Source organism: Orbicella faveolata, unplaced genomic scaffold, assembly GCF_042242905.1.
Source record: "Orbicella faveolata isolate gen_17 unplaced genomic scaffold, um_ofav_v1 contig_48, whole genome shotgun sequence".
NCBI lineage: Eukaryota > Metazoa > Cnidaria > Anthozoa > Scleractinia > Merulinidae > Orbicella > Orbicella faveolata.
In genome coordinates this window covers 11,210,576-11,233,286 of record NW_028301578.1, presented here as the reverse complement: position 1 = coordinate 11,233,286, position 22,711 = coordinate 11,210,576, and the positions used below count along the sequence as shown (strand labels likewise).

At 38.7% G+C, this 22,711-nt stretch overlaps 1 protein-coding gene across 2 annotated transcripts; it reads left to right on the top strand.

The window, feature by feature from the left end:
* Window positions 1–22,265, top strand: LOC110041246 (low-density lipoprotein receptor-related protein 1B-like). Of its 2 annotated transcripts, XM_089280662.1 has the most exons (11): window positions 1–261; window positions 4,726–5,125; window positions 5,905–6,314; window positions 7,638–8,037; window positions 10,300–10,700; window positions 12,210–12,398; window positions 14,618–14,992; window positions 15,947–16,135; window positions 19,990–20,166; window positions 20,590–20,772; window positions 21,908–22,265. In XM_089280662.1, exons 1-11 carry the CDS (start codon window positions 156–158, stop codon window positions 21,946–21,948), a joined length of 2,871 nt encoding a protein of 956 aa, XP_089136788.1. In that variant the 5' UTR covers window positions 1–155; the 3' UTR covers window positions 21,949–22,265. The 2 variants fall into 2 exon arrangements, with proteins under 2 accessions (XP_089136788.1, XP_089136787.1); XM_089280661.1 differs by lacking the exon at window positions 21,908–22,265 and having other exon boundaries at window positions 20,590–21,817.
* Window positions 22,266–22,711: the final 446 nt, after the last annotated feature.

Genomic DNA, 22,711 nt, shown 5'->3' with positions numbered 1-22,711 from the left:
GGCTTGCACGATGTTTAGTCAACCTCTATGACCTAAGTCACGGTACCGTCGTTCTAAAAATACCTTTCCCCTCCACTTCTTCCCATTCTTCTCTCATAGCCCGCACTTGATCTAAATCCCAGTGAACACTGCACAGTGAACATTTCAAAGCAAAGATGGGAGCATACGGAGGAGTTCGTTTTGTGCTGCTATGCACAATCTATATTTTTAAGCTAGACAGTAATGACAACTTCGTAACGGCTTCTACATCATCTCAAGCGGGTAAGCTGGATTTTTTGCTTTTCTTAACAAAGATCGAGAGGGAATATGATCTGTATTGCTTTTCGTATCATGTGATATCAACTTGATCTGTACTCATTGCAGTCTCGTTTCATAATCCCTGACTTCGAGAGAAATACAGACTGCAAGTAGTGAGGGCTATGATAGAACATTGTTTTGTTTAATTAACGACAGGACATTTCCTAAACATAGAGATCACTTATGGATGGACTTTCTCAGTGATTTAAATTAAAGTCAACTCGCGAATAGCGCACCTTCAAGCAGTGAGGGCTATGATAGAACATCATTTTGTTTAGTTAACGACAGGACATTTTCTAAACATAGAGGATGAAAGGATCACTTATGGATGGACTTTCTCAGTGATTTAAATTAGAGTCAACTCGCGAATAGCGCACCTTGAAAACTTTGGTTTAAACTGTTCAAATTCAGCTCTCGTAATCCTTCCAATGCCCGGAAATATTCATCAAGAACTGTTTCGAATTGGTGAATCTTGGCATTTTGTGGAATCAGATACTTACGCCAGGGAGATATTAATTTTTGGTCACTTGAAAGTGGAAAATAATGTCAGTGATGCAAAACTACTGATTTTCCATCTGCTTTTTAATAACAAACTAGTTTTAAACCGCTTTAACCTGTATAAAGTGGACCCCATATTAAGCCATTTTGTCGCACAAAACCTGTAATAAGGGGAAATTTTCAAGGGCTTTTTACTTCTAAAAGCTCAGCTCAGATTCCTTTAACATTGTTCAGCGATGTCGTTTTAAAGCAAAGTAGATTATTCCAGATTGATCTTACACTGTGTTACACTGTGTTACAAAAAGGTTAATAATTAACTGTTATTGCCCAATATATTAGATCATGTTTAGTGAGTGTCCCAAGGGTGTCCGCTTAATACAGGTTTCACAGTAACATCTCTTTCCTTCTCTAAGGAAGCCTGCACAGATATCCGACCGGCTGTTGTTCAACACCGACTAAAACGACAGCCGGAAATCCTTCTGTAGATTGAACTGATGTGGAATCAGCGACAACAATGGCCCTCTGATGGCTATTTCAACGGAAAATTTTGATAGAGAGAAATGGTTATGAGGGTCGTACGGGGGTATTCTCGTGATGCGTGATTAGCTGATTTTATTTTCCGTGCAACGTGAATTTAGGAAATTATTCCTCGTGACTAGTGACCTGAAGGTTTGCTAGTGACCCGTGAAGAACCTGAATTATTTAACCGATATTCGCGATTTTACCACTCTATTCTACGTGATTTTCAGGCGCAGGTCCTCCGAATGGTTAAAGTCGTCTATCGAGAGTGACTTAGGTATGCGATTTGCAATATGGAGCCTTGACTTAGCCATTCGCGATTTTACTTTCTTCAAACACTGCTTTTAGTGTAAGAACAGGTATTTAAAAAGAGTCGGGAAAACGAAATTTTTATATCCGTGACCAGTGATTTTCCGTTCGTGAACCGTGTCAGAGACCCACCCTGTACGACCCTCGGTTATGTAGTTCAGCAAAGGAGCTAGACTGCAAGCAGTCTCTCTTTTGCTCGAAAATCCATGGGAAGAACGCAAAGAAGAACGCAACAGAAGTGAGCGGTAGTGAGCGTGCGAACTTGTCCACGATTGTGTATAATCTTATGTTTTGTTTATATGAACCACGTAAACGAAACGTTTCTTTTGGTTAGTTCGGGTCTCTATCGGAAATAAACGACTGTTGTTTTCCGTTCATGTGATCAAAGCCAAAAAAGCGAACAAGAACTTGTCATTGATTGGGCTCCATAACCATTCCCTTTTATTAACTGTGGACAGAGGAGTAATTACAGAAAAGGAATAATTAAAAAATTACCAGGCGCCTTTTGGCGGCTTGAATCAAGTAAGGTCATTGCAGGACCGCTGGAGTCATTCCATGTAATTGAGAACATAATAATACATTGAGGTCTTAATCTCTGTTTTGTGAGTCGCAGATAATATTTTGTGATCTGTGGAGCGCAGCCAAATAGCTTTCAAATACGGAACATGAAAATAACGTTGAACAGAGTTGACTCGGAAAATACACAAATATCCTCCATTCACCTTTCAGACTAAACTGGTTTTAAAATGGTTTTAATCACAACTAAATGTTCAAAGTTCTCTTCAACAATGTGTGTCACGCAACGCTCTCGCTCTTGGTGGGGGAGGGGGGGTGGGGGGGGGAGAAGCGTTGCGTGACATCCCAACGGCTGCGGAGGAGACTAGGAAAACCCGGGGGACTTAACATTCGGCAGCCTTTCTTATAATAATACCTTTTCCATCCCAAATGGTCCCAAGTTTTACAGTAATCAAAATACATTTTTGACTTTTTAAAAAAATGAAAATAATTTTTTAACTCGGTTTAAAGCAGTATGCTAATAGCTAGTCTGTTCAAGGCTCTCGGTCTGTGGCGACGATCGAAAAAGCGGGCGGGTGAAGAGCGGGGTCGTTATTAGTCGTCGACGGCGCAATCCTTGCGATGTTAGGGATATTTCAAGGTATTTTAGACACCGATAAAGGTTTGCTGATTCGACCGACAAACAACCATCGATGCCCTCGAGGTATAGTCAATCAATAAACCGATAATCGATATTAATCGATAACAATCGATATCAGTATCGATTGCCGATAGCAATCGATGAAAATGGATGAAGAAAAAAAGTTGTGAGTTATCGATTTCCGATAGTAATGGACAACGATTGATTCATCAGTTGGTATCGATTATTATCGATTGTTATCAGAAATTGTTTTTGTCCTTTTACAAGTTACATTGATAAAAGTTTGACAAAATTTGTCCATAATGGTTTTATCGAGTCAGTTTATCATAGCTGCGTATCTTTTACTATCATTGACAAAACAACAAGAACGGAAACAACTGGCAGAAATTTTTTGGGCTTTAGATCGTTCTTTGCTAGTTTACGACACGGGAAGAAGCTCAGCCTAGAGTAGCAGGGTAAGACCTTCCAGTCTCATTGTAGCATCGGTATTGCTGGTTTTCAGTGTCACGCAATTCAAAATAGATCAAAATAAAAATCAAAACCGGTCAAAAGATAAAGTCCACAATCTGGGAAATGAAAGAAGGTAAATATGCAAAGGCTCTCGCGGAGAAATTTTTTACCCAAATTTATAGAGATTTGTATGGAGACGCCATGCTGGTGCCCATCCGTATGGGCACCAACATGGCGGCCGGAAACCAACAGAAACATCTGTCACTGAGTTTTGCTACAAAAGCGTGAATTTGTCCCTCGAGGAACTCTAAAACATTAAAATAATACTTTTTCTAGGACATGAACTGTTCAGATAACCAAGTTCCCCGAAACAAGTCACTTTTTTAACCATCATGACAGCTCTCTAGGCCGTCATGTGAATGCCGCGTCACGCAAAAGCTTAGAAATTCAAGCGTAGTGTTTCACAAAACCAAGAACCCATTCGGAGCGAAAATTTGTATAAATATTAGGTTTAAACTGCTCTTATACATCATTTAAGTAAAATCTCAGGAAGATCAATGTTTTGTAGTTCGAATTTTGGTGACGTCATGTGAAAACCAGCTATTAAGATGAAGCAAAATAAACAACAGTCAGAGTTCTAGTGATTTCAATTATTTGCATCAGGAAACAAACGTAAGAATAGATCTCGGAGCAGGCCAAAAGGAAAATATTATCTAGTAGAACGCTGAAGATGAACATCTCGTGTCCAGGTATTATTTTACACAATAACAAAGCCATCTTTGAATAGTCCGGGTAGTTATTGTCGTTTATTTTAAATCGATAACAGCAGATATTCTTGGAGATAGGAATTATCGATTGTTATAGATTTTGCCAATCGATAGCAATCGATAAAGACATTTTTCTGTAAGTTATCGATTGTTATCGATTGCCGATATCAATCGATAGCAATCGGCGATAGATATAGATTGATTTCCGATATCGATTTTTATCGATTGACTACGCCTGGATGCCCAACAATATCTTGTTTTCTCGAGGAATCGTGTTGGCATTGAATTTTCGAAGTAATTATACCATCGACAAAATAAACTAAAGTTTGATTTATTGTCTATTTAACAAATCGAATGTGGTTTAGCGTGGTCTGTAATCTTATCGACAACGATACGCGTGATCACAGTGGTCAAAATGTTGTGGACTCTCGAGGCGCAGCCGAGTGAGTCCACAGCAAATTTTGACCCCTGTAATGACCCGTATCGTTGTCGATAAGAGTAAAGACCACGCTAAACCACATTTCTATTTGTTTTTTACCACAATATCAACGTCAAAGAAAATGATTTTGTTTTTTTTAAAGCGCGAGCTGAAAAAGGCATTGCGTGACACAATGACGCGAGCTGCGTTGTCTGGACTTGTATCGACAATGGCAAATTAGCCGATCAGATTGCCAGATTAGTAGCCATTGTGGTAAAAATTAAATTGTTCTGTATTTGCTTTTGCCTTAGCTTTAGGAACCTCGTGCAAGTCTCCATGCCTTTTGGTGTCAACTGGAACGGAAATAATAGCTTTGGATTACAATAGTACCACAGTTTACCCAGTCATCTCCAATTTAACACTCGCTGACAACATAGATATCCATTTCAGTTTGGGTTACATATTTTGGAGTGATTCAACAGAATTTAACATCAAGCGAACTAACATTAATGGAACAAATATTACTGTTACACACAATAACACAGGAAATATTGGTGGATTGGCAGTAGAATGGATTTCGTTGCAATTGTACTGGACCGATGAAGATTATAATAGGATATCGGTGTCAGATCTGGACGGAAATAACATACGTATTCTGGTTTCTTCGACTCTTGATGAGCCTAGAGGAATTGCTGTGGATCCTTACCATGGGTAAGTTTACAGCCAGTATTTTTTCCTTCCCCACGATATAGAATATTAGAAAGTGAATCGAGGGTAAAACATTTGGGGAAAATGAGAAGAGGAAAAACAACCGGGCCTGGGAACGAAATGCCGTCATGCCTTGCGAAGCAGTGAAGATTATTCATGTTTTGATAAGACTTGTATCTTTTTGCATACAAAACTGGTAGCAAGTGGGACTGCAAGATTGGTTTCCCTAAGGAAAGTTTTGTATTGCCACTTGTTTCTAACTTTGAGGAGTGCTAGGCGATGATCAACGCAAGAGTGATTTGAGTAAATTTCTATGTAATTAATTAGCCTATTCGGTTGAGTTTTTAACAAAAGATTCCCCATAAACAAGTCTCAGCCAGAAGGCGGCACCTTGCAGTTTCTTCATTTAAGAAACAGCTTACGACAATAATATGATATGAAGACATGATTGATCAATTAATCAATTGGAATTTAAGCCTAAAAAATATTCAGGTTTGCACGGGGTTCGAACCCATGACCTCTGCGATACCGGTGCAGTGCTCTATCAACTGAGCTATCAAGCCAATTGGGAGCTGGTCACGTTGTGAGTTCATAAAACACCCGTAGATGATGAAGAATGCAAGTGAATGTATGGAAGAACATAATTTGAAAGAGAAGAAGAATTGACTGGTCATCGCAGTTATACATAACTTTTACAGTTGTGCAGGATTATTATGAGCGCTACACTGAGCTCGAGTCCCTTGGTCTTGTGATTGGTTGATGCAATGTTTCTTATTCAACAGGTCAATGTTCTGGACGGACTGGGGACACATTCCAAAGATAGAGAGAGCCACTTTATCAGGCACGCAACGTGTTTCTATAGTAACGTCCAATCTTGTATGGCCATTCGCCATTGACCTTGACAGACGAAGCAGGCTTGTCTTCTGGGTGGATAGGTGGCTGGGCAGAGTAGAGTCTGTCGATTACCATGGCAACAACAGAAGAATACTCTTTCAGCAAAAAGGCGTCTCCTTTTATGGAGTGACCTTCTTCTCCTTTAATTTATTCACCTCAGCCTCTGATTGGCGTACTTTTTGGATTTACAAACTGAAGGCTAATGCCAATGGAACATTTGTGAGTAACATTAACTTCAAGAACATCTCAAAACAACTATTTGGGCTCGTATCTTATGACAGCTTCACGCAGTTACCAGGTATGCACGTTAATTAACTTTTAATTCTGAGCTCTCTTTATAATCCATCAAATCCTTTTTTTTTTTCACCCGCGATTCGTCTTAACTTTTCACGTGACGTAACCAATTGTAACTGTTAATTTATTGTAAACTTTTGGTACGCTCATTGGTTAAGTTTTCTCATCAGTAAGAGTACAGACACAAAAAGGAGGCCATCACTCGCGTTTGTTCAAAAAAAAAGTTAAAGTGAAAATCGCCAAAATCGCTCATGATGACTTTTAGTCCATAATAAATTTAACTATGGTCTGTCGATCCACAGCACTTTGACAATTTCCCGAAGTCAAATCAAAGCAGACTGGAGATGATCTTGAACTAAATTCAAAGAGATGAAAACAATGTTATGGCCCAATCTAATCTGGCGTCAGTTTGTTGATAATGTGATATCCTTTCCCGCATGTTTTGGCTGTTGATTGCGTCACAGATGGTAAAGCTCTGAGGATGCAGGGCAAGTTACCCCTCATCCTTTCCATCTCAAAGTAAATTACCATAATAAAAAAATGGATTGAGACTGATGAAATGTCTTTGAGCATTTTAAAGGGTGATGGGAAATATTACCGCGCCGGGGCTGTGATGAAAAGAAAAACGAGAATGATAGTTAGGCTTTCTGGTAAAGTGCCTTAAAGGCTCTCCCAAGGGTGGCTTCCGGCCAAAGTATCTTCTCATTGGTAATCCCATGGGGCTAAGTAACTTACACATGTGACCACTTGTGTTTTCAGCAATTTTTAAGGGAATTCCGACATTTTATCCGTGGTTTTTGAGTTCGGGTGCTCCGGAAATCCACGGGTCATCCATTATAAACAAGTATAATCCATTAATTTGTTTCGCTCGCAAGCGATTGGTCCAACCGTGGCACGTGACTAAATATGCTGGGAGTATCCAAGTAATATTCGCCAAAATTTCAAAACGCAAGTGTTGCGAAAATATTTGAAGGATAATAAACACGATAGCCTCCATTTGACTTCAAAAATATGCTCGAATATTTGTCCTTAATTGGACGTTTCTCTTTCTCGAAGCTCACGGTTTTTCGAGGGCTATCAGTTAAGTCCATGCACCAAATTCCGAACATATTTTCGCGCCAAATGGAGACACACTTACACACTTATTAATATACACTTTATTATTTTCAAATTATATTTTACAATAGCCTCCATTTGACGTCAAAAATAGACCATTGTTTACATGTAATCGGTAATTGTCAAAGTAATTTTGCCATCGACGTAACTAACCAAACTTCTGTTTGTTACTTTTTTTCAATTGTTTTCGTTGCATTTTCTGTTGCCTTAGCTTTGGGAGTCCCATGCAAGTCTCCATGTTTCCTAGTTGCAACTCCACAGGAAATAAAAGCGTTGGACTACAACAGCGCTACAACTTATCCAATCATCTCGAATTTAACGAGAGTTGGAGCAATAGATGTCCATTTCAACCTGGGTTACATATTTTGGAGTGACGTCACAGAAGGAAACATTAAGCGAGCTAACATCGATGGAACAAATATTACTTTACTCCACAATGGCATAGAAAGCGATGGCCTTGCGTTGGACTGGATGTCATCGCAGTTGTACTGGACTCATAGGAAAGGTGCGATATCGATATCAGACTTAGAAGGCAACAACAGACGTATTCTACATTCTTCAAAGAAATGGCGAGCTACTTATGGTGGTATTGTTCTTGATCCTGAGCGCAAGTAAGTTAAGCAATAGTGGCAAAATGTAATTAAAATTATAAGTAAGTTAAAGAAACTCGTTTTTCCTCTCTGTAATCAGCATACTGATTATGTTATTAAGAGTGTGTGCATGAGAAAACCAGGCAGAGGCTGGCAGAAGGTAATACAGCTCAAATCACCGATTTTGCTCAAACTTGGCTCAAATGTGGGTTTGCTGAGTGAATGATCGTGGCAAAAAAAGTAGGTCAAAATATTTTATTAATTCTTTAGTTAGGGCGAGCTCCTGCAAAAATGGCCATTTGACACTAATTTGTCCATATTTCATTAACCGTCTGGTTTAGTATTTCTTCAGCAAGAAAAGCCATGTGATAATGAAATCCAATGGATCATGTTCTACGACTATCAATCTAAAAGCACAGATATTCATTTCAACTAGACAATTTGATTTCTCTCCGTGGCTTCATCTTAAGTAAAGTGCGTATCTCACAATGTTGGGAATAACCTTTAATCGATGGCAATTACCTGCAATGGGCAAAACCAATTACGTATTATTCTAACGTGGATAGTAAGAGTAATCAATAAAGTTCTCGGAAAAGCCATAAAATCTTTGGGGACCTCAAAATTTTTTCTGTGCTGGTGTACTGCTTGCATCCTGCCTGGTTTTCTCATAGACGCACTCTTAATAATAGTCAAGAGGCCTTGTACCTAAGGTAGTCCCTCTTACGCGATTTCTAGACAACGCACCGTGTTCGTCCTCGTATGTTACTCGCGCGTTGCGTAAATGTTTTTGTGAAGGATTTGTTCATGCGTCGCTTCGTTTCAAAGCGAAGGAAGGAAACCTCCAACGTCTTTGGGATGCCTTCTTTTACTTGTATACAAATATTAAAGAAGCAAAGGAGCTTCTACCCTAGCTATATTTTAATACATTTCGAAACTTTAATAGGAGTTTAAATAACAGACTGATGTTTTCTGCCCAAACAATAATTAACTGAAGGAACTGCAGAGAAATGAGCAGCCAAACGAGTGCAAAGCGAAGGAACGCCCGAACACAACGCAACTGAACAAACGGATGGTCGAAAGTGCAGACAGACACTCGCTGCTCAAACACTGAACAAAAGGGAGTTTAAGCAACGACGCCAACGCCAAGGACAACGCCTATCAAAGAACGACGTTATATTCAACCCACGAATCTCGCAATAATTTACATTCGCTCAGTTTTTCTATCACTGTCAGAGATATTTTATGCGGAATATGTATGACAGCGTCAAAATTGGAAAAATAAATTTTAAAATTGGCCGTCGTATTTCACGTTCTCTAGAATACGCAGAACGTGGTTATTCCGTGTTGTTGTTTGTAAAAAAAAACAAAGAAATTAACAAAGAATTATAACGCATGCGTACAAAGCCATTGTACCCTTCGCCGTTGCCATTGTGGTTTGTTTATTTTTAAACTCCTTGAAACCGAATGAACGGTAAATGAATGAACAACCAAAGAAGCACAAAGCAAACAAAAGCCGAGTCGAATAGAAATTAAAGACGGCTGGGAGTGCAGAAAATATCTTTGCTATCAAACGTATTTTGAGAACCAAAACATATAAAACAACTTTTCTCCACATATCCCGCCATTTCGTCTCAGGTAATAACGAGAAAGCCGCTTGGACTGTCCACGCATCGCGCGTGTAACATCCTCTAAAGAACTGGGTACCATGTCTAAAAATAACTTAAGAGGGGTTACCTTGAGTATAAGGCCTATATGGGGAACTCACTCTCTTACCTTGATAACCTTTTGTAATAGTTCAAAGATGAACAAAATTAGCCCTTCCGTGACACGAGAGCATGATATGTAAGAGATTAAATCCAAAGTAATCACTCCCAAGTTATTTTAGACTTGAACCCAGTTCTGGCGCGGATAATTTCAACGATGCGCATTGCGCCATGTTTTCTAAGCCCTTCCGGATATCTTCCAAGTCGGGAGTGCGGAAGTGATCTAAAAATAACTTGGGAAGGATTGTCTTGTGAACGAGGCCTATATGAGAGTATAACTTTCTCTTACCTTTCATCCTCTTGTTTTTCAATACGACTAGTTGTTCCGTTATATGGTAGGGGTTTGCAAAAAGCAGACTCCATTCCGAAGAAAAAAATCTAGAGGAGTGACCCTCCTGTGTCCCCCCCTCCCCTTCCCCATCCCCGCAATCCCTTACGTCCCCACTTCGGCGCAGCAAGAGCAAGTCGTCTTTTGTAGACAGATATGTATTCGGTCATCTGTATTTTTCACTCATCGCAGGCTAATGTTCTGGATAGATTTGAACTCGAGAATCATGAGATCAACTTTAAACGGAACCAATCTTACTTCATTGGTAACCTATCTTAACTTGGCCCAAAGTATCGATCTCGACAGACGAAACAAACTTGTCTTTTGGGCGGATTCAGCAACGAACAGTATAGGATCTGTCCATTACTATGGAAACAACACAAGATTACTTTATCGCTACCGAAATTGGACATTGGGCTATTTATCTTTTTTTGGAATCGCGTTCTATTCATCGGATATTTTCATCACTGATCCGGCAAGACGCATGGTTTTTAAAGTGAACACCTCGAATGAAACATCGCCAACATATATCCCTGTGATGAATTATCAACCTATGGGGCTTGTACTATATGACAAGTCACGGCAACTTCCTGGTAAGTACTAACTACAGTAGAAACCCAAGAACCTACATTTTTTGAAGCCTGGCAAATAAGTTCTCGTATTTTGGCGTAGTTATTGGCAATTTAGGCCTACTAGGTTCGTATTAGGTTCCTAATTTCTATGACGGAGATTTATTTTTTGATTACCAGAGAAATAAATAAACTTGGGTTTGGTCCTTAAATATACAGTATTTATTGACAACTGTATTACGACAAGCCCATTACAACTGATTACAGAATGTAGATGTAGTGTTGTCTCTATAGAAACAGTTCATAATTTAACTGTAACCGGCATATAAGAACCTGCTTGATCTTGCTTGACTCAACAGGTGCTTATATTCGATCTTCATAAAAAACAGAAAAATACTCTTAAATTGCCTTCCCTCAATTCCCTCTCTGTTGTTTTCCTGTCGTTTTCCAAGAGAGTAAAAAGGGTAAGAAAGTTAATCCCCCATACAGGCCTTTTCCCCAAGATACTTATCCTCGAGGTATTAAGTTTAGATCACTCCTGGTTTCAGAGATCTCAGAAACATCTAGAATAATCAATCCGGGGACACGGACTTTGTTCACGTGAACAGCCCAAGCGGGGTTACACGAATTTTCATTTTATGGATTACCTTGGGTACACGGGGGACTACCTCTCTTATTCTTCTCCCATCTTTCTTTTGTACGTTCATAGGGCTATTTTAAAGCGATTTTAGCGAGTCTTCGCACAGTGACAACGAAACTTGAAGAAACGCTGAAAACGCTCAAAATTTGCCCTGTGAATACACAGACGACAAGTAAACCATTAATAATCGTAATAACTTAAATAAGAAATATGAATTATTGACCAACAGTAAGGTCAAGATGGCTGAATGTTGTCCATTCTCTTTTTTTTGTTTTCATGGACCGAAACGGAGTCCAGGTCCATAAACGCCGAAAAAAAAAAAAAAAAGAATAAGGCCAATATCCTCCCATCTTGACCTCACGATTGGTCAGTTAAGCAATAGAGCATTTTTTCCGTGTTTACATAACCTCATCTAAACACGAGGAGGATTGGGAGAATTCGAGACAGTTATGCAAACCCGAGCACAACTTTCGAGAATTCTCCCAGCGGAAAAAGTGCTCCTTTGCTTTTATAAAATAATTCTCAAGAATACGCGCGAATCTAAAACGTCACAACCGTGTTTACATACTCTCATCTAAACACACTTATCGACCAATGACAGTGCGCGCCCTCATTTCTTATTCAGATTTACTTGCTTACTTAGCGGGCAACATAGCAGCATATCTTCCCCGCTCGGGTAGCCAATCACAGCGCAGGATGTGGCTCATCTTGCCCGCTCACGAAACTGGCCATAAATCTTCTTCATAACTCGTTCTTAATTTAAGCTCCAAGAGTACTCCTATTAATAAACCCGTAATATTTCGACACTCACACCAAAAGCTCGGGATGGCTTGTGCGCTCATATGATTATGTAAATGACAGAGACAAAACAAAGGTTTGTTTTGACATTGTAGTGATCACGTGTCCAGCGTTTCCGGCACCGTCTAATGGGATAAGATTTGGATGCTCGGGGAGTGCGACAGAGTACTCTTATGATACAGTCTGTCAATTCGCGTGTAACAGCGGCTATATAGGGTCTGGGTCTCAAGCAAGGAGATGTCAACACAATGGAACTTGGAGCGGACAAGAGTTCACCTGCCAGAGTAAGTTTGCAAAATAAACTTAGCGATAATTAATTGAATTAAAGGGATACCAACTCGGCAATTATGCTGCATTGTTAGTTAAAACATTGGCTAGAATTACGGCTTAGCACTTTCGCTGTCACACAAAGAGCTCCCAACATCAGTATGAAATGTTAATTGAATTGTCGAAGACTGAAAGAGCAATTTTTACTAGAACTATTATTTAGAGGTTTTAGGTTTTAAGACCCGACGACAGAATTTGCAAACGTCTGCAGCCTTTTTCAGTTTTAAATCACAACCTTATACATGGATATGCGTAATACATTACAAGACCGGTTGTAAAGCTTACGTGCACTTTTATAGCAATTGTTTATAAGACTAGACAGAGTCTAGACAATTAGGTTTCGTGATAGCGTTCCTTAATTAAATTGAAGAATATAAAAGCAGAAACCGACACAACATGGGATACTCTATCCGTAGGGTCAGGGACCTTTTTTTCATTCAAAAAGGAGGAACAATTGATCCCGATGGTCTGAACTTCCGCGAAGAAACATATTAATTGTTTCCTTTTGTTATGTTATTTCATTGTTTTATTTTATGGTATGCTTATCTTTAATTTACATTGTCAATTAGTTTTACGTACTTCCAGTATTACGAAAATATGCTACATAAAAACACGTCCCAATGTGAAATTCTCATTGTACCTGAAGAAGGCTGGCTTGGCCAGCCGAAATATAATAGTACACCTTCAAAAAATCATCCTACGTTGTGTCAGTTTCTGCTTTTATATTCTTCATGTTAAATGTGAAGCCGATTAGATCACTATTGATCCAACGTATACCAGCAGGATCATCGTGTCGTTTGCTCACTTAAACAGTCTATACTTAATTAAAGAATCGTTCGACTTTCTCGGTAACGATCGCAGCAAATGGAAGACCATCCTTTATGACTTACTACTCACAAAATGCAGAAATGAGAGTCCCTTTTAAGGCTTGTAGCTAAAATGTCAGCCAACTTTTAGGATGTGTAAAACAGCAAAATATCAGTCAGTGTAGATTGATATATGCTAAGCCAGTGGATAGTGCTTTTCGCGCATTCTGATTGGCTACTCAAACTCTGAATAGTGTTTCAGTACTATCCCGAGCCCGCGAGAGTCGTAAGCAAAATGGTTTTCCTATTGTAACAAAAAATGTAATTTCTGACGGTTGAGGGACGAATTAAGCAGAAATTGTCGTTCTGACGGCGCGATAGAGAGACTCGCAGTGAATCACGGCATGCTTAACTACTATTTACGGTTTTGGCGGGAGATTTAAGTCATTTTAGGTTGGTCGATCAGTCGTAGTGTTTGTCCACTTTTTTATGATTAAACTTCTTTTTGAACAAGTTATGTAACTAATTTTAAAATACCTTTTCCTCGAGGTTTTGTCCTGCTGTATTAGATGAGGAATACTTTTTCACATATTTTTTGGCCACATATCAGCCTAGCCTCATATAAAGAGTGGTTTTCCAGTGTATTTTGTATCTGACGTAGTACGGGTTCTAATTCTTAGAACCAATAGTTAAAATTTGTGAGGATACCATAGGATACATTTTCATCAGATGACGGACTGGCACATCCTCAATGAACTCTTCTCGTTGAATGTCTCGAGTGAGAGTAGTCAGAATTAAAAAAAATTAATAGTCCTAGCTATCAAACAGCTGTCCCTACTAACACAAAGAAAACTACAAAATTCGGTTTTGCATCATTTACAATTGCAAGTACGGTTTTATTATTTCTAGTTATCGGCGAAAACCGACTCAAAATGATTTGTTTACTTAAGCTTATTGCAATTTAAGTTTACAACAACTTCAACAAAGCGATTGGTTAGAGGTTAGCGAAATTAAAATAATGGAATTTATTAATTGTCTTACAGCATGGCTTTCAATCAATAAGACTTTACAACTCCTTTTTGCAGCCTTTTGAGTCAATTTTTACGGATATTTTACCGTACTGGCTTGGTATATATACTAGAACAATTACTTTTCTCCGTGTCGGTGGCTAGTGGTGGATAGTTACCTCGTCGCTTCGCGGCTCGGAAGATATCCTCCACTAGCCACCTCCTCCACTACGGGGAATAATTATTAAGTATTTTATTTTGATATCAATTTGCATATTATAGAGAGAGAAATATGAAATCCCCTACAATAAGTAAATGTAAATTTTCCGCGACCGTAGCTAATTAGAATGACCTCAATTTAAGTGGCTGTGTGCAGCAGTTACAAAGTGCTAAATGGAGGAGATCGCACTCAAAGAAACACATTGCAGAATAGTCCAAGATGCGATGGGAAGGACCTGCCACCAGGTTGGTATCGCTTTCAAGGAGCTGCAGGATATCGGATGGCGGACAAATGTATTCCCATGTTTCGCTGCGGTACTGATGCTCCAGGTTGGCTTTCTGGTACACACCCGACAGTCGCCGAAGGTCTGGTCACTCGTAACGTTTGTTACAACTGGCACAGCAACTGCTGCGATTTGAATAACACGATCAGAGTGAGAAACTGTGGTGCTTACTTTGTGTACGAGTTGTCGTATACGCCCACGTGTCCCGCTCGGTATTGTGGTAACGCCGGTGCAGGTGAGTTTTTAAGTGTTTCAGCCGAAAAACACACATCGGCTGGTGCTAGGGATCTTGTTCAAGGAAAGGTTTTTGATAATATGCTCGCGGCCATGTTTGTTTTCAGGAACTTGACGTCAATACTCCGTCAATACTTGACGTCAAAACAAAAAGTTTCTGAAAAATTTACAAGTGCATATTTCTTCCAGATTGCACGGGAAAATGTTATGATTGCTTGTTAACTAGACACTTGAAAGATATAGCCTTAAGCTTAATTTGGTAAAATATCTTTGGAAATTTTGGCGCCATATAAATTCGCCACATAACCATTAATATTTTGTACAACTTTCCATTATGTCGGAAATTCCTCGAAAATATTCAGGCGATCCTCGGAAAACTTCAGAGCCATTATACCATGCTCTACAAATATGGTTAGCATGTGCGTAATTTTTTGGGGCGTTTTCTTATTTTTATTATTTCATTCTATTTTTCTACATTTTTTTTTCCATTTTCTATATTTTATTCATGAGTCGCTTTTGACTATCGACCTTTTATTTTGAAATGCAATAGATTGCCGACCTCCAATCAGCATTGAGGTTGAGCAATATATTTCGAAATTTATTCCGTAATAAATTAACAAAGTCCACGCCCGCCAATTTATCGTACTTTGTGACTTCATCGTGTTCTGGCTGCCCACTTTATGTAAATGGCTGCCCCTCAAAGGCATGCGAATCATGCTCCCCTCCCGCTTATTTTCTTTTATCTTGTTTTATCTGTTTATCACACACAATACATTTGGCCGTTATTATTCGTCAATGCAGTGGAACCCCGCCTCACGTCCACCTCGTTATTACGGCCACTTTCTTCTGTTCAGATTTTTTTGGCCCCTTTGGTGACCGGATTAACGGGGTGCCACTGTATACCAATTCATCAAGTGTAAGAATTATCTTTGTGGTCATTCTTTATACATTGTAGAGAACACGTCGTGTCCAGCCTTACCTGCACCGTCCTATGGATTAAAATTTGGATGCCCAGAGAATGCAACCGTGTACAATGATACCGTCTGTCAGTTCTCGTGTAATGATGGCTATATAGGCTCTGGGTCTCAAGTAAGGAGATGTCAACGCAATGGAACTTGGAGTGGGGAAGATTTCACTTGCCGTGGTATGTGTTACACAGGGGTACCTAAGGAGCTAACTTTTCAAAACAACAAAACCATTACCTTGTCCAGCAAGGTTGGAATCATGGTTAGAAACCTGTTAATGGCTTTCAACATCAGTTTATCTTTTTTTTTCCAGTTTAACTAATTATTCTGTATCAAGGAGATAATTTTAAACGTCCCGATAAAAGCACTTCAAAATGGCCTTCATATATTTATTTATATATATTTATATATAGTATTTTGCAGCAGATAATTATGGCAAACCTGACATACGTATGTTTCGTCATAGCCAAGGGACTCATTAGAGGTCTTTCAGCTAACTCGTCAAACATCGCGGTTTAAGTCCCGCTAGCATAAAAATGTTGGTGGCAATCTGGCCTTATATCACATAAGGATTCCTAATTGCGTAACATGCCAAAAAGTGGAAGAATTTTACAATAGATAATTATGGCAAGCCTGACATTCGTATGTATAGTTCAATTTTAAAAGCTGTTAAATTCTAATTATCTTCTTGGAATAAAAACAAATCATCTACGCTCTTTTTTTTTTATATAAGAACGTCTAATTTTGGAGCTGAGGCTGAACGTTTTTATCTTTTTTGCAATTTAAAGGCTGAAAATGTCCTTACGATGTTCTTATATTTGCATGGCATACAAGGTCAACTACCTTGATAATACTTCAGACTTTTTATCACCTTATGACTTTGATGGTTTGGAAGTTATTTTGGAACAGTTATAAATAAGAACTACTGATTATTACAAACCGACCTGTGTGTCATGGAATGAGATTGATTATGCAGACATCGTCTGGGGAGATCAGCCTGCTCTAACAACACAGATGAAACAATTGCAATCATTTCAAAGTCGCGTTGCAAAGAACTAAGATTATAAAGGGAAAAGTGACATCAGCTGAGGCCCTAACATCGTTGCGGTGGGTCCCATTACATGCAAGGCGTTTTGGTCATCGGTGTTGTCTTGTGCAAGACAAGACAACGCCGCAAGATGCAAGCTATGTAGGTATATGTGTGGGGATAAATGGGATGCAGTCTGTGTAGGTATATGTGGGGGGATAAATCAGATGCAGTCTGTGTAGGTATATGTGGGGGATAAATGAGATGCAGGCTGTGTAGGTATATGTTGGGGAATTAATGAGATATAGGCTGTGTAGGTGAATGAGATATAGACAGTGTAGGTATATGTGGGGGGATAAATGAGATGCAGGCTTTGTAGGTATATGTGGCGGAATTAATGAGATATAGGCTGTGTAAGTATATATGTGGGGGTTTAATGAGATATAGGCAGTATTTGAAGAGAGAAGTGTGTATTGCAGTGGAGTTAACTGGCCGCCCAACCATCCGGGTGATGTCGGGCTTATATAGCGAAAGAACAAAGCCTTGCCCAATAGCCAATGAGAAAACACAGACGTCATGGTCGAACTAGTCAAACGAGTTTCTGAGACCGGCTGGACTTGATGATTCAAAATGGCGGGCTAGTGGAACGCAACTTGCTGCAAAAACTGAACGTTCCAAGTGTCGATTTAGAAGCGTACGGATGTCCGGAACACGATGCATGTGGTTAACCTAAGATTTGTGATCTATTACCCGATTGTGATTTTATTTAGAGGAATCTGTTCATCATTGCCCTGTTAAAAAATGTCACACGTTTTGGTGTTGGTCGACTACGAAAGTTGTACAAAACAAACATTTTGTTATTTGTTTGATCATGGCCTTTCGAGAGATGTGGGCGGGTTTCAAAAAACCCGAGATTTCTTTTTGGTAAAATTAGAAAATCACTTGTACATAAGACACGACGGAGTTCTAAACGTTATCCTAAATTGAATTACGAATGGCGAAACGTTTACTCGGCGTCGCATGTCTCGTCTGCTGATCAGTGATTAACAAGAACGAGTGAGATTCTAGTGGACTTTCGTTCGCGTCGCTTTAGCCCGTTTGACTTCTTCCTGAACCGACTATTCAGCCCCTGAGACTCCAAGGATATCACGCCAGAGAGGTCGCGATTTCTTCTACTTACTTTTTTTTTCAAATCTAATTACACAAGAATATGTAAACTAGTTTATGTCGGTTTCGCGCTAACTAAAGAAGTGTTTTAGGCGTGCTTGTTTGTGCGTTGAATCCCTGGGGGCCAGTACGCTGTTTAAGGCTTGAGCTAAGTTATGCAAAAGCCACGAGAAGGCATCTCTGTCAACTTGATGTTGGGTTTGTGGTAATCTTGGATTAGTTACAAAATATTTTATAATCCTTTCAGCGTGATTAGAGTTTAAAAATTTTTCGTGCTGTCAGCGTGAAGACACTTTACTCCGAGTTATTGTCAGTAGTAGAGCGGTGATAACGAGGATCAAGGCGTGGACACGTTATAATGTTTAAGAGAACGTAAAACGGTAAGCCTCATGAAAAATGTAAAAAGAAGCATGATAAAATTTATTTCAAAACAGCAACAAGAACATGTTTACAACACCTAACCACATACAGGCATATATAATTCCTTGTTTAATTTCTCAGAAATTTAAGTTCCAAATTTCTACTTCCCGCAGTACAGGACTGATATGTATTTGCGGACCAGATAAATTTCATTTCTTGTCAACTGAGGATGTTACCTATACTTTCCATGATTTTGGCATGCTCCACACCAAGGAAAATTAACTAACATGTTTCCAGTTGATTGTTATATTATAATGTAAAACAACTATAATTAATTGTTAAAATTCCAGTTAACCGTAACGGCCAAAAATTTAACCGTTAGCTGTAAAAGCCACTACCCCCATTAAGACCCTCCGAAAATAGTTTTACGGGAACTAACAAAGGACTAAGGCCTAAATATATATATATATATATATATATATATATATATATATATATATATATATATATAAAGTTAAGATGCTTCGAGCCAACAGGGATGCCACGCGCCAGAAGGATCCAAAAGGATTCGTAGTCCAAACCTCGAGTAATGAAATTTGTAGGCAATTGTGGAAAACGAGGACGGACAACTTCGAGCGAAAAAAATATATACAGTAAAAAATCTAAGAAATCTAAAAAAAATCTATATATATATATATATATATATATATATATATATATATATATATATATAGTTTAGTGTACGATGTGGCGAAGAGACCAACTCTTGACTGTTCTGGACGAGTTTAATGTACAACGTTTCGGCCGTTCGGCCTTCTTCAGGTTAAAAGTTAAAAACTAAAAAAACTATTTATATATATATATATATATATATATATATATATATATATATATATATATATATGGGACTTACTCTTACTTGAAACTTCATACTGATATATTTGAACTTTGGGAGAAAGATTAGAAGGAATGGTTGATCATCGCAGTTATACACGCAACGTAAACATATTGTAATAAATCTAAAGCGTCCTGTGGCTAGTATATGACGAAATCATGACTTTTAGACTGCTCACGTACAGCCTTAAACTACTGGTGGAAATAAGACGAATGTCTGAATGTAAAGTGAATGAGAATGTAAAGTGTAAAAACAACGAAAAAGAATAAAGAGTTAGTAAAGAAACTAACAAAACAAGAAAGAATTTGGCGGTTAAAGAAAACTGTTCAAAAGAACAGAATGCTCCCTAGGTCACAGCTTGACATTATTGTCCCTCATAATTCGAGAGTCTTTCTCACCAGATGGTCACCTTTACCAAGAGAGCATGAGGAGTGAATGAGTTCATCCCTCATACAGGTCCCATTCCCAAGATTATTCTTTATCTCCTCGGACAGAAGAAAGGATAATTCTTGTGATAAGTTCTTCCAGTAGTGAGAAGTTTGCGTCACTTGTTTTTTGTCGCCCTTTTTTTTTTCAAATTAAAGGAATCCTTTGTGAGCCACTTCAACTTGCTCCTAATTTGAAAATGAACGCGTCGTGCTCCCGGTTGCCAGGCGACTCCTGTGAATTCTTCTGCGAACGAGGCTACGATCTGATTGGATCATCCATTAGAAAGTGCAACAGTGAAGGATCATGGACCGGTACGCAGCCTCGATGTGATGGTGAGCATTCTTTTATTTTGGAGGGAAAAAGCTGATATTAATTTTCAAGAATTCACAAATATTTCTTATTTTGAAATGCATTTATTTATTTGATTATAAATAATGAGAACTATACTATGAAAACAATTTAACAAAATGTATGCATCAGAAGAAAAGATACATGAAAATCTGCTGTTTGGTCATTTTCTTGGAAGTTACAACCATAAGGCTATAATTTATTTTACGGACCAAGCCGAAGTATAAATCGGTCTAATTTGACGTTCAAAGCCAATTATAAGTGAAATTATTCTAGGATTTTAATCAGCAGTAGGGCGGATTAGGCTGGCCATTTTACAGGATGTAACTGGCTCATGTCATCAACACCAAATAGGTTCATGTTACTGCTGTCTCGTAGAACATCCACGGTGCTCATTTTATTTTTAGCTGTCTCGTGCCTGAGGTTATCACTACCGACCAATGTTGAACTACTAGGATGCAATACAACGGAGATGTTATACAACACCATGTGCAGCTTTTCTTGTAATGAAGGATTTGAAGCGAAAGGTTCAACGGTTAGAAGATGTACAGAAAATGGAACTTGGAGTGGAACCGACCTTGTCTGCACAGGTATTTATTACTGTCTTGTAATTACTACTTATTCAACCTTTCAAGGCGTGTTCTACAACAAATGATTTGTTAGTTTCCTATTTGCTACTGCAACATGTTGGTGATATAATTCGCTCGCTCGAGTTCTACCCTAGGCTATGTAAATATCCTTGCATACTTTTTGTTGGCTTGGTTTTGGACCAAAAAATATAGGAAACGGCCGCGTGTTGTCTCAAAACGAGATCGAAATACTTGAGCCAAATCGAGTTTGAACGTACAATAACTAAACTTGACAGGGATTTACGCACTAACTCATTATCCTTTGATGAACGAACGCGTTTACCGTACATTAAAAGCCATCCGTCTTTTCTTCGTCCGTCGAGAGGAAAATCGCCATTCGCCACAGAGCAAGAAGTGCTTATGACAAAGAAGTGCACTGAAGATTATCTTATAGTCCATTTCTCTAATTGACTACCTAAAGTTGTTAATGATGGTTTCGATCAACGTATATCAGAAATTCAAAGTTATGTGTATATGCAAAAAATATTTACCAGTCTCTGCTTATATATGGTATGCACAACCTTTTGGCCATCTTGGATCATTAATCGATACAAGATCGCCAATTTATCTCTTTTGCCACCATTCAAGATTTCTATTCGATCTTAAATCGTGGTGCGATATTTCTTATGACTACTGTCGGTTACGAGTGATCTTATGCATCTTAGTATAGATGCATGGATCAATCGATACGCGTAGAATATGTCGATGTGAACAAATTCATGAAAGCCTTTCTTATATCAAGGACCCCATATGAAGGCCCTTGTTTAAGGTAGGGTCTCTTTTCTAAGGCACTTATACAAAGGTCTTTGAATGTACTAAAAGACCTTCACATAAAGACCTTTGAACACACGTCTCATGAATACATTTCCTTATTCAGAAGTACTTGTACAAAGCTCCTTGTATAAAGATAACTGTACCAAGGCCCTTGAGTAATGGTCCTCGTATACAGTCATCATAGAGGTCCTTGTATCAAGACTCTTGTATACAGGTCCTTATCCAAACATAATTGTAAAAAAAGAAATGTTTATATCAAGTGCTTTATGTTGAGGTCCTTGGGTAAAACCATTGTATTAACGTTGATGTTGAATATTTTAAGGTATTTGCGGTGCTGCTGAGGCCCAGGGAGAATCTGTTTGAAGAAGGACACCTTTACGACAGACGCGCTTGAATTACAGACGAAATTAGTTCACCACGCTTTAGTTAACGCTTTGAGCCTCATGTGTCAAAATGCAAATTTTCCTTGCTAGTTTAAGCATATTTGTAATGCACTAATAGTCCAGTTTCGAGTTCGCCATGACCGCTGATTAAAAGCACTCAGAACGCATTTGCACAGGGTTAGCCTCGACCTTAAGTAAAATATTCACAAATTCCAGCGAGAATATGACCTGTTTACAACTCTATGTATTGTTTAATTTTCAAATTTGTGGCACCTTCCCGTCAGTATTTGTGAATATTTTTTTTTAGGTCAAGGCTAACCCTGTGCAAATGCGTTCTCAGTGCTTTTATTCAGCGGTCATGGCGAATTCGAAACTAGACTACTGGAAGAATGTTTCCTTTTCCCTATGACCTATATTCTTGAATATACAATATCAGAGGATGATGCTCAACTCGACAACCAAGAATTTAAATTCTCATAATATTAATAATATATAGGTTTAGCCCAGCCTAAAAGCATAGCTCCTGGGCCGGGTTGTCGAGAGGCCGATTGAGCTAACCCAGGAAAAGGTAGAATTTTGATTTGAGTTTTGTAACTTTGCGGTGAGGTTTTCTGCACATTGTTTGGCCTTCTGTTTTGAGTTTTAATAATCACCATATGCACGAAAAAAAGCAGCAAAAAACATTTGTATAGAAGAAAAAGTTATAATTCGGTTAACTTTTAATCCTGGGTTAGCGTTCACCG

Bases quoted from the DNA above. Each gene is read 5' to 3' on its own strand.
- LOC110041246 (XM_089280661.1), top strand. From the start codon at position 156: ATGGGAGCATACGGAGGAGTTCGTTTTGTGCTGCTATGCACAATCTAT. The intron at 8,038-10,299 runs GTAAGTTAAGCA...CACTCATCGCAG, and splicing joins GTTCTTGATCCTGAGCGCAA to GCTAATGTTCTGGATAGATT. The intron at 16,136-19,989 runs GTATGTGTTACA...TTCAAATTAAAG, and splicing joins GGAAGATTTCACTTGCCGTG to GAATCCTTTGTGAGCCACTT.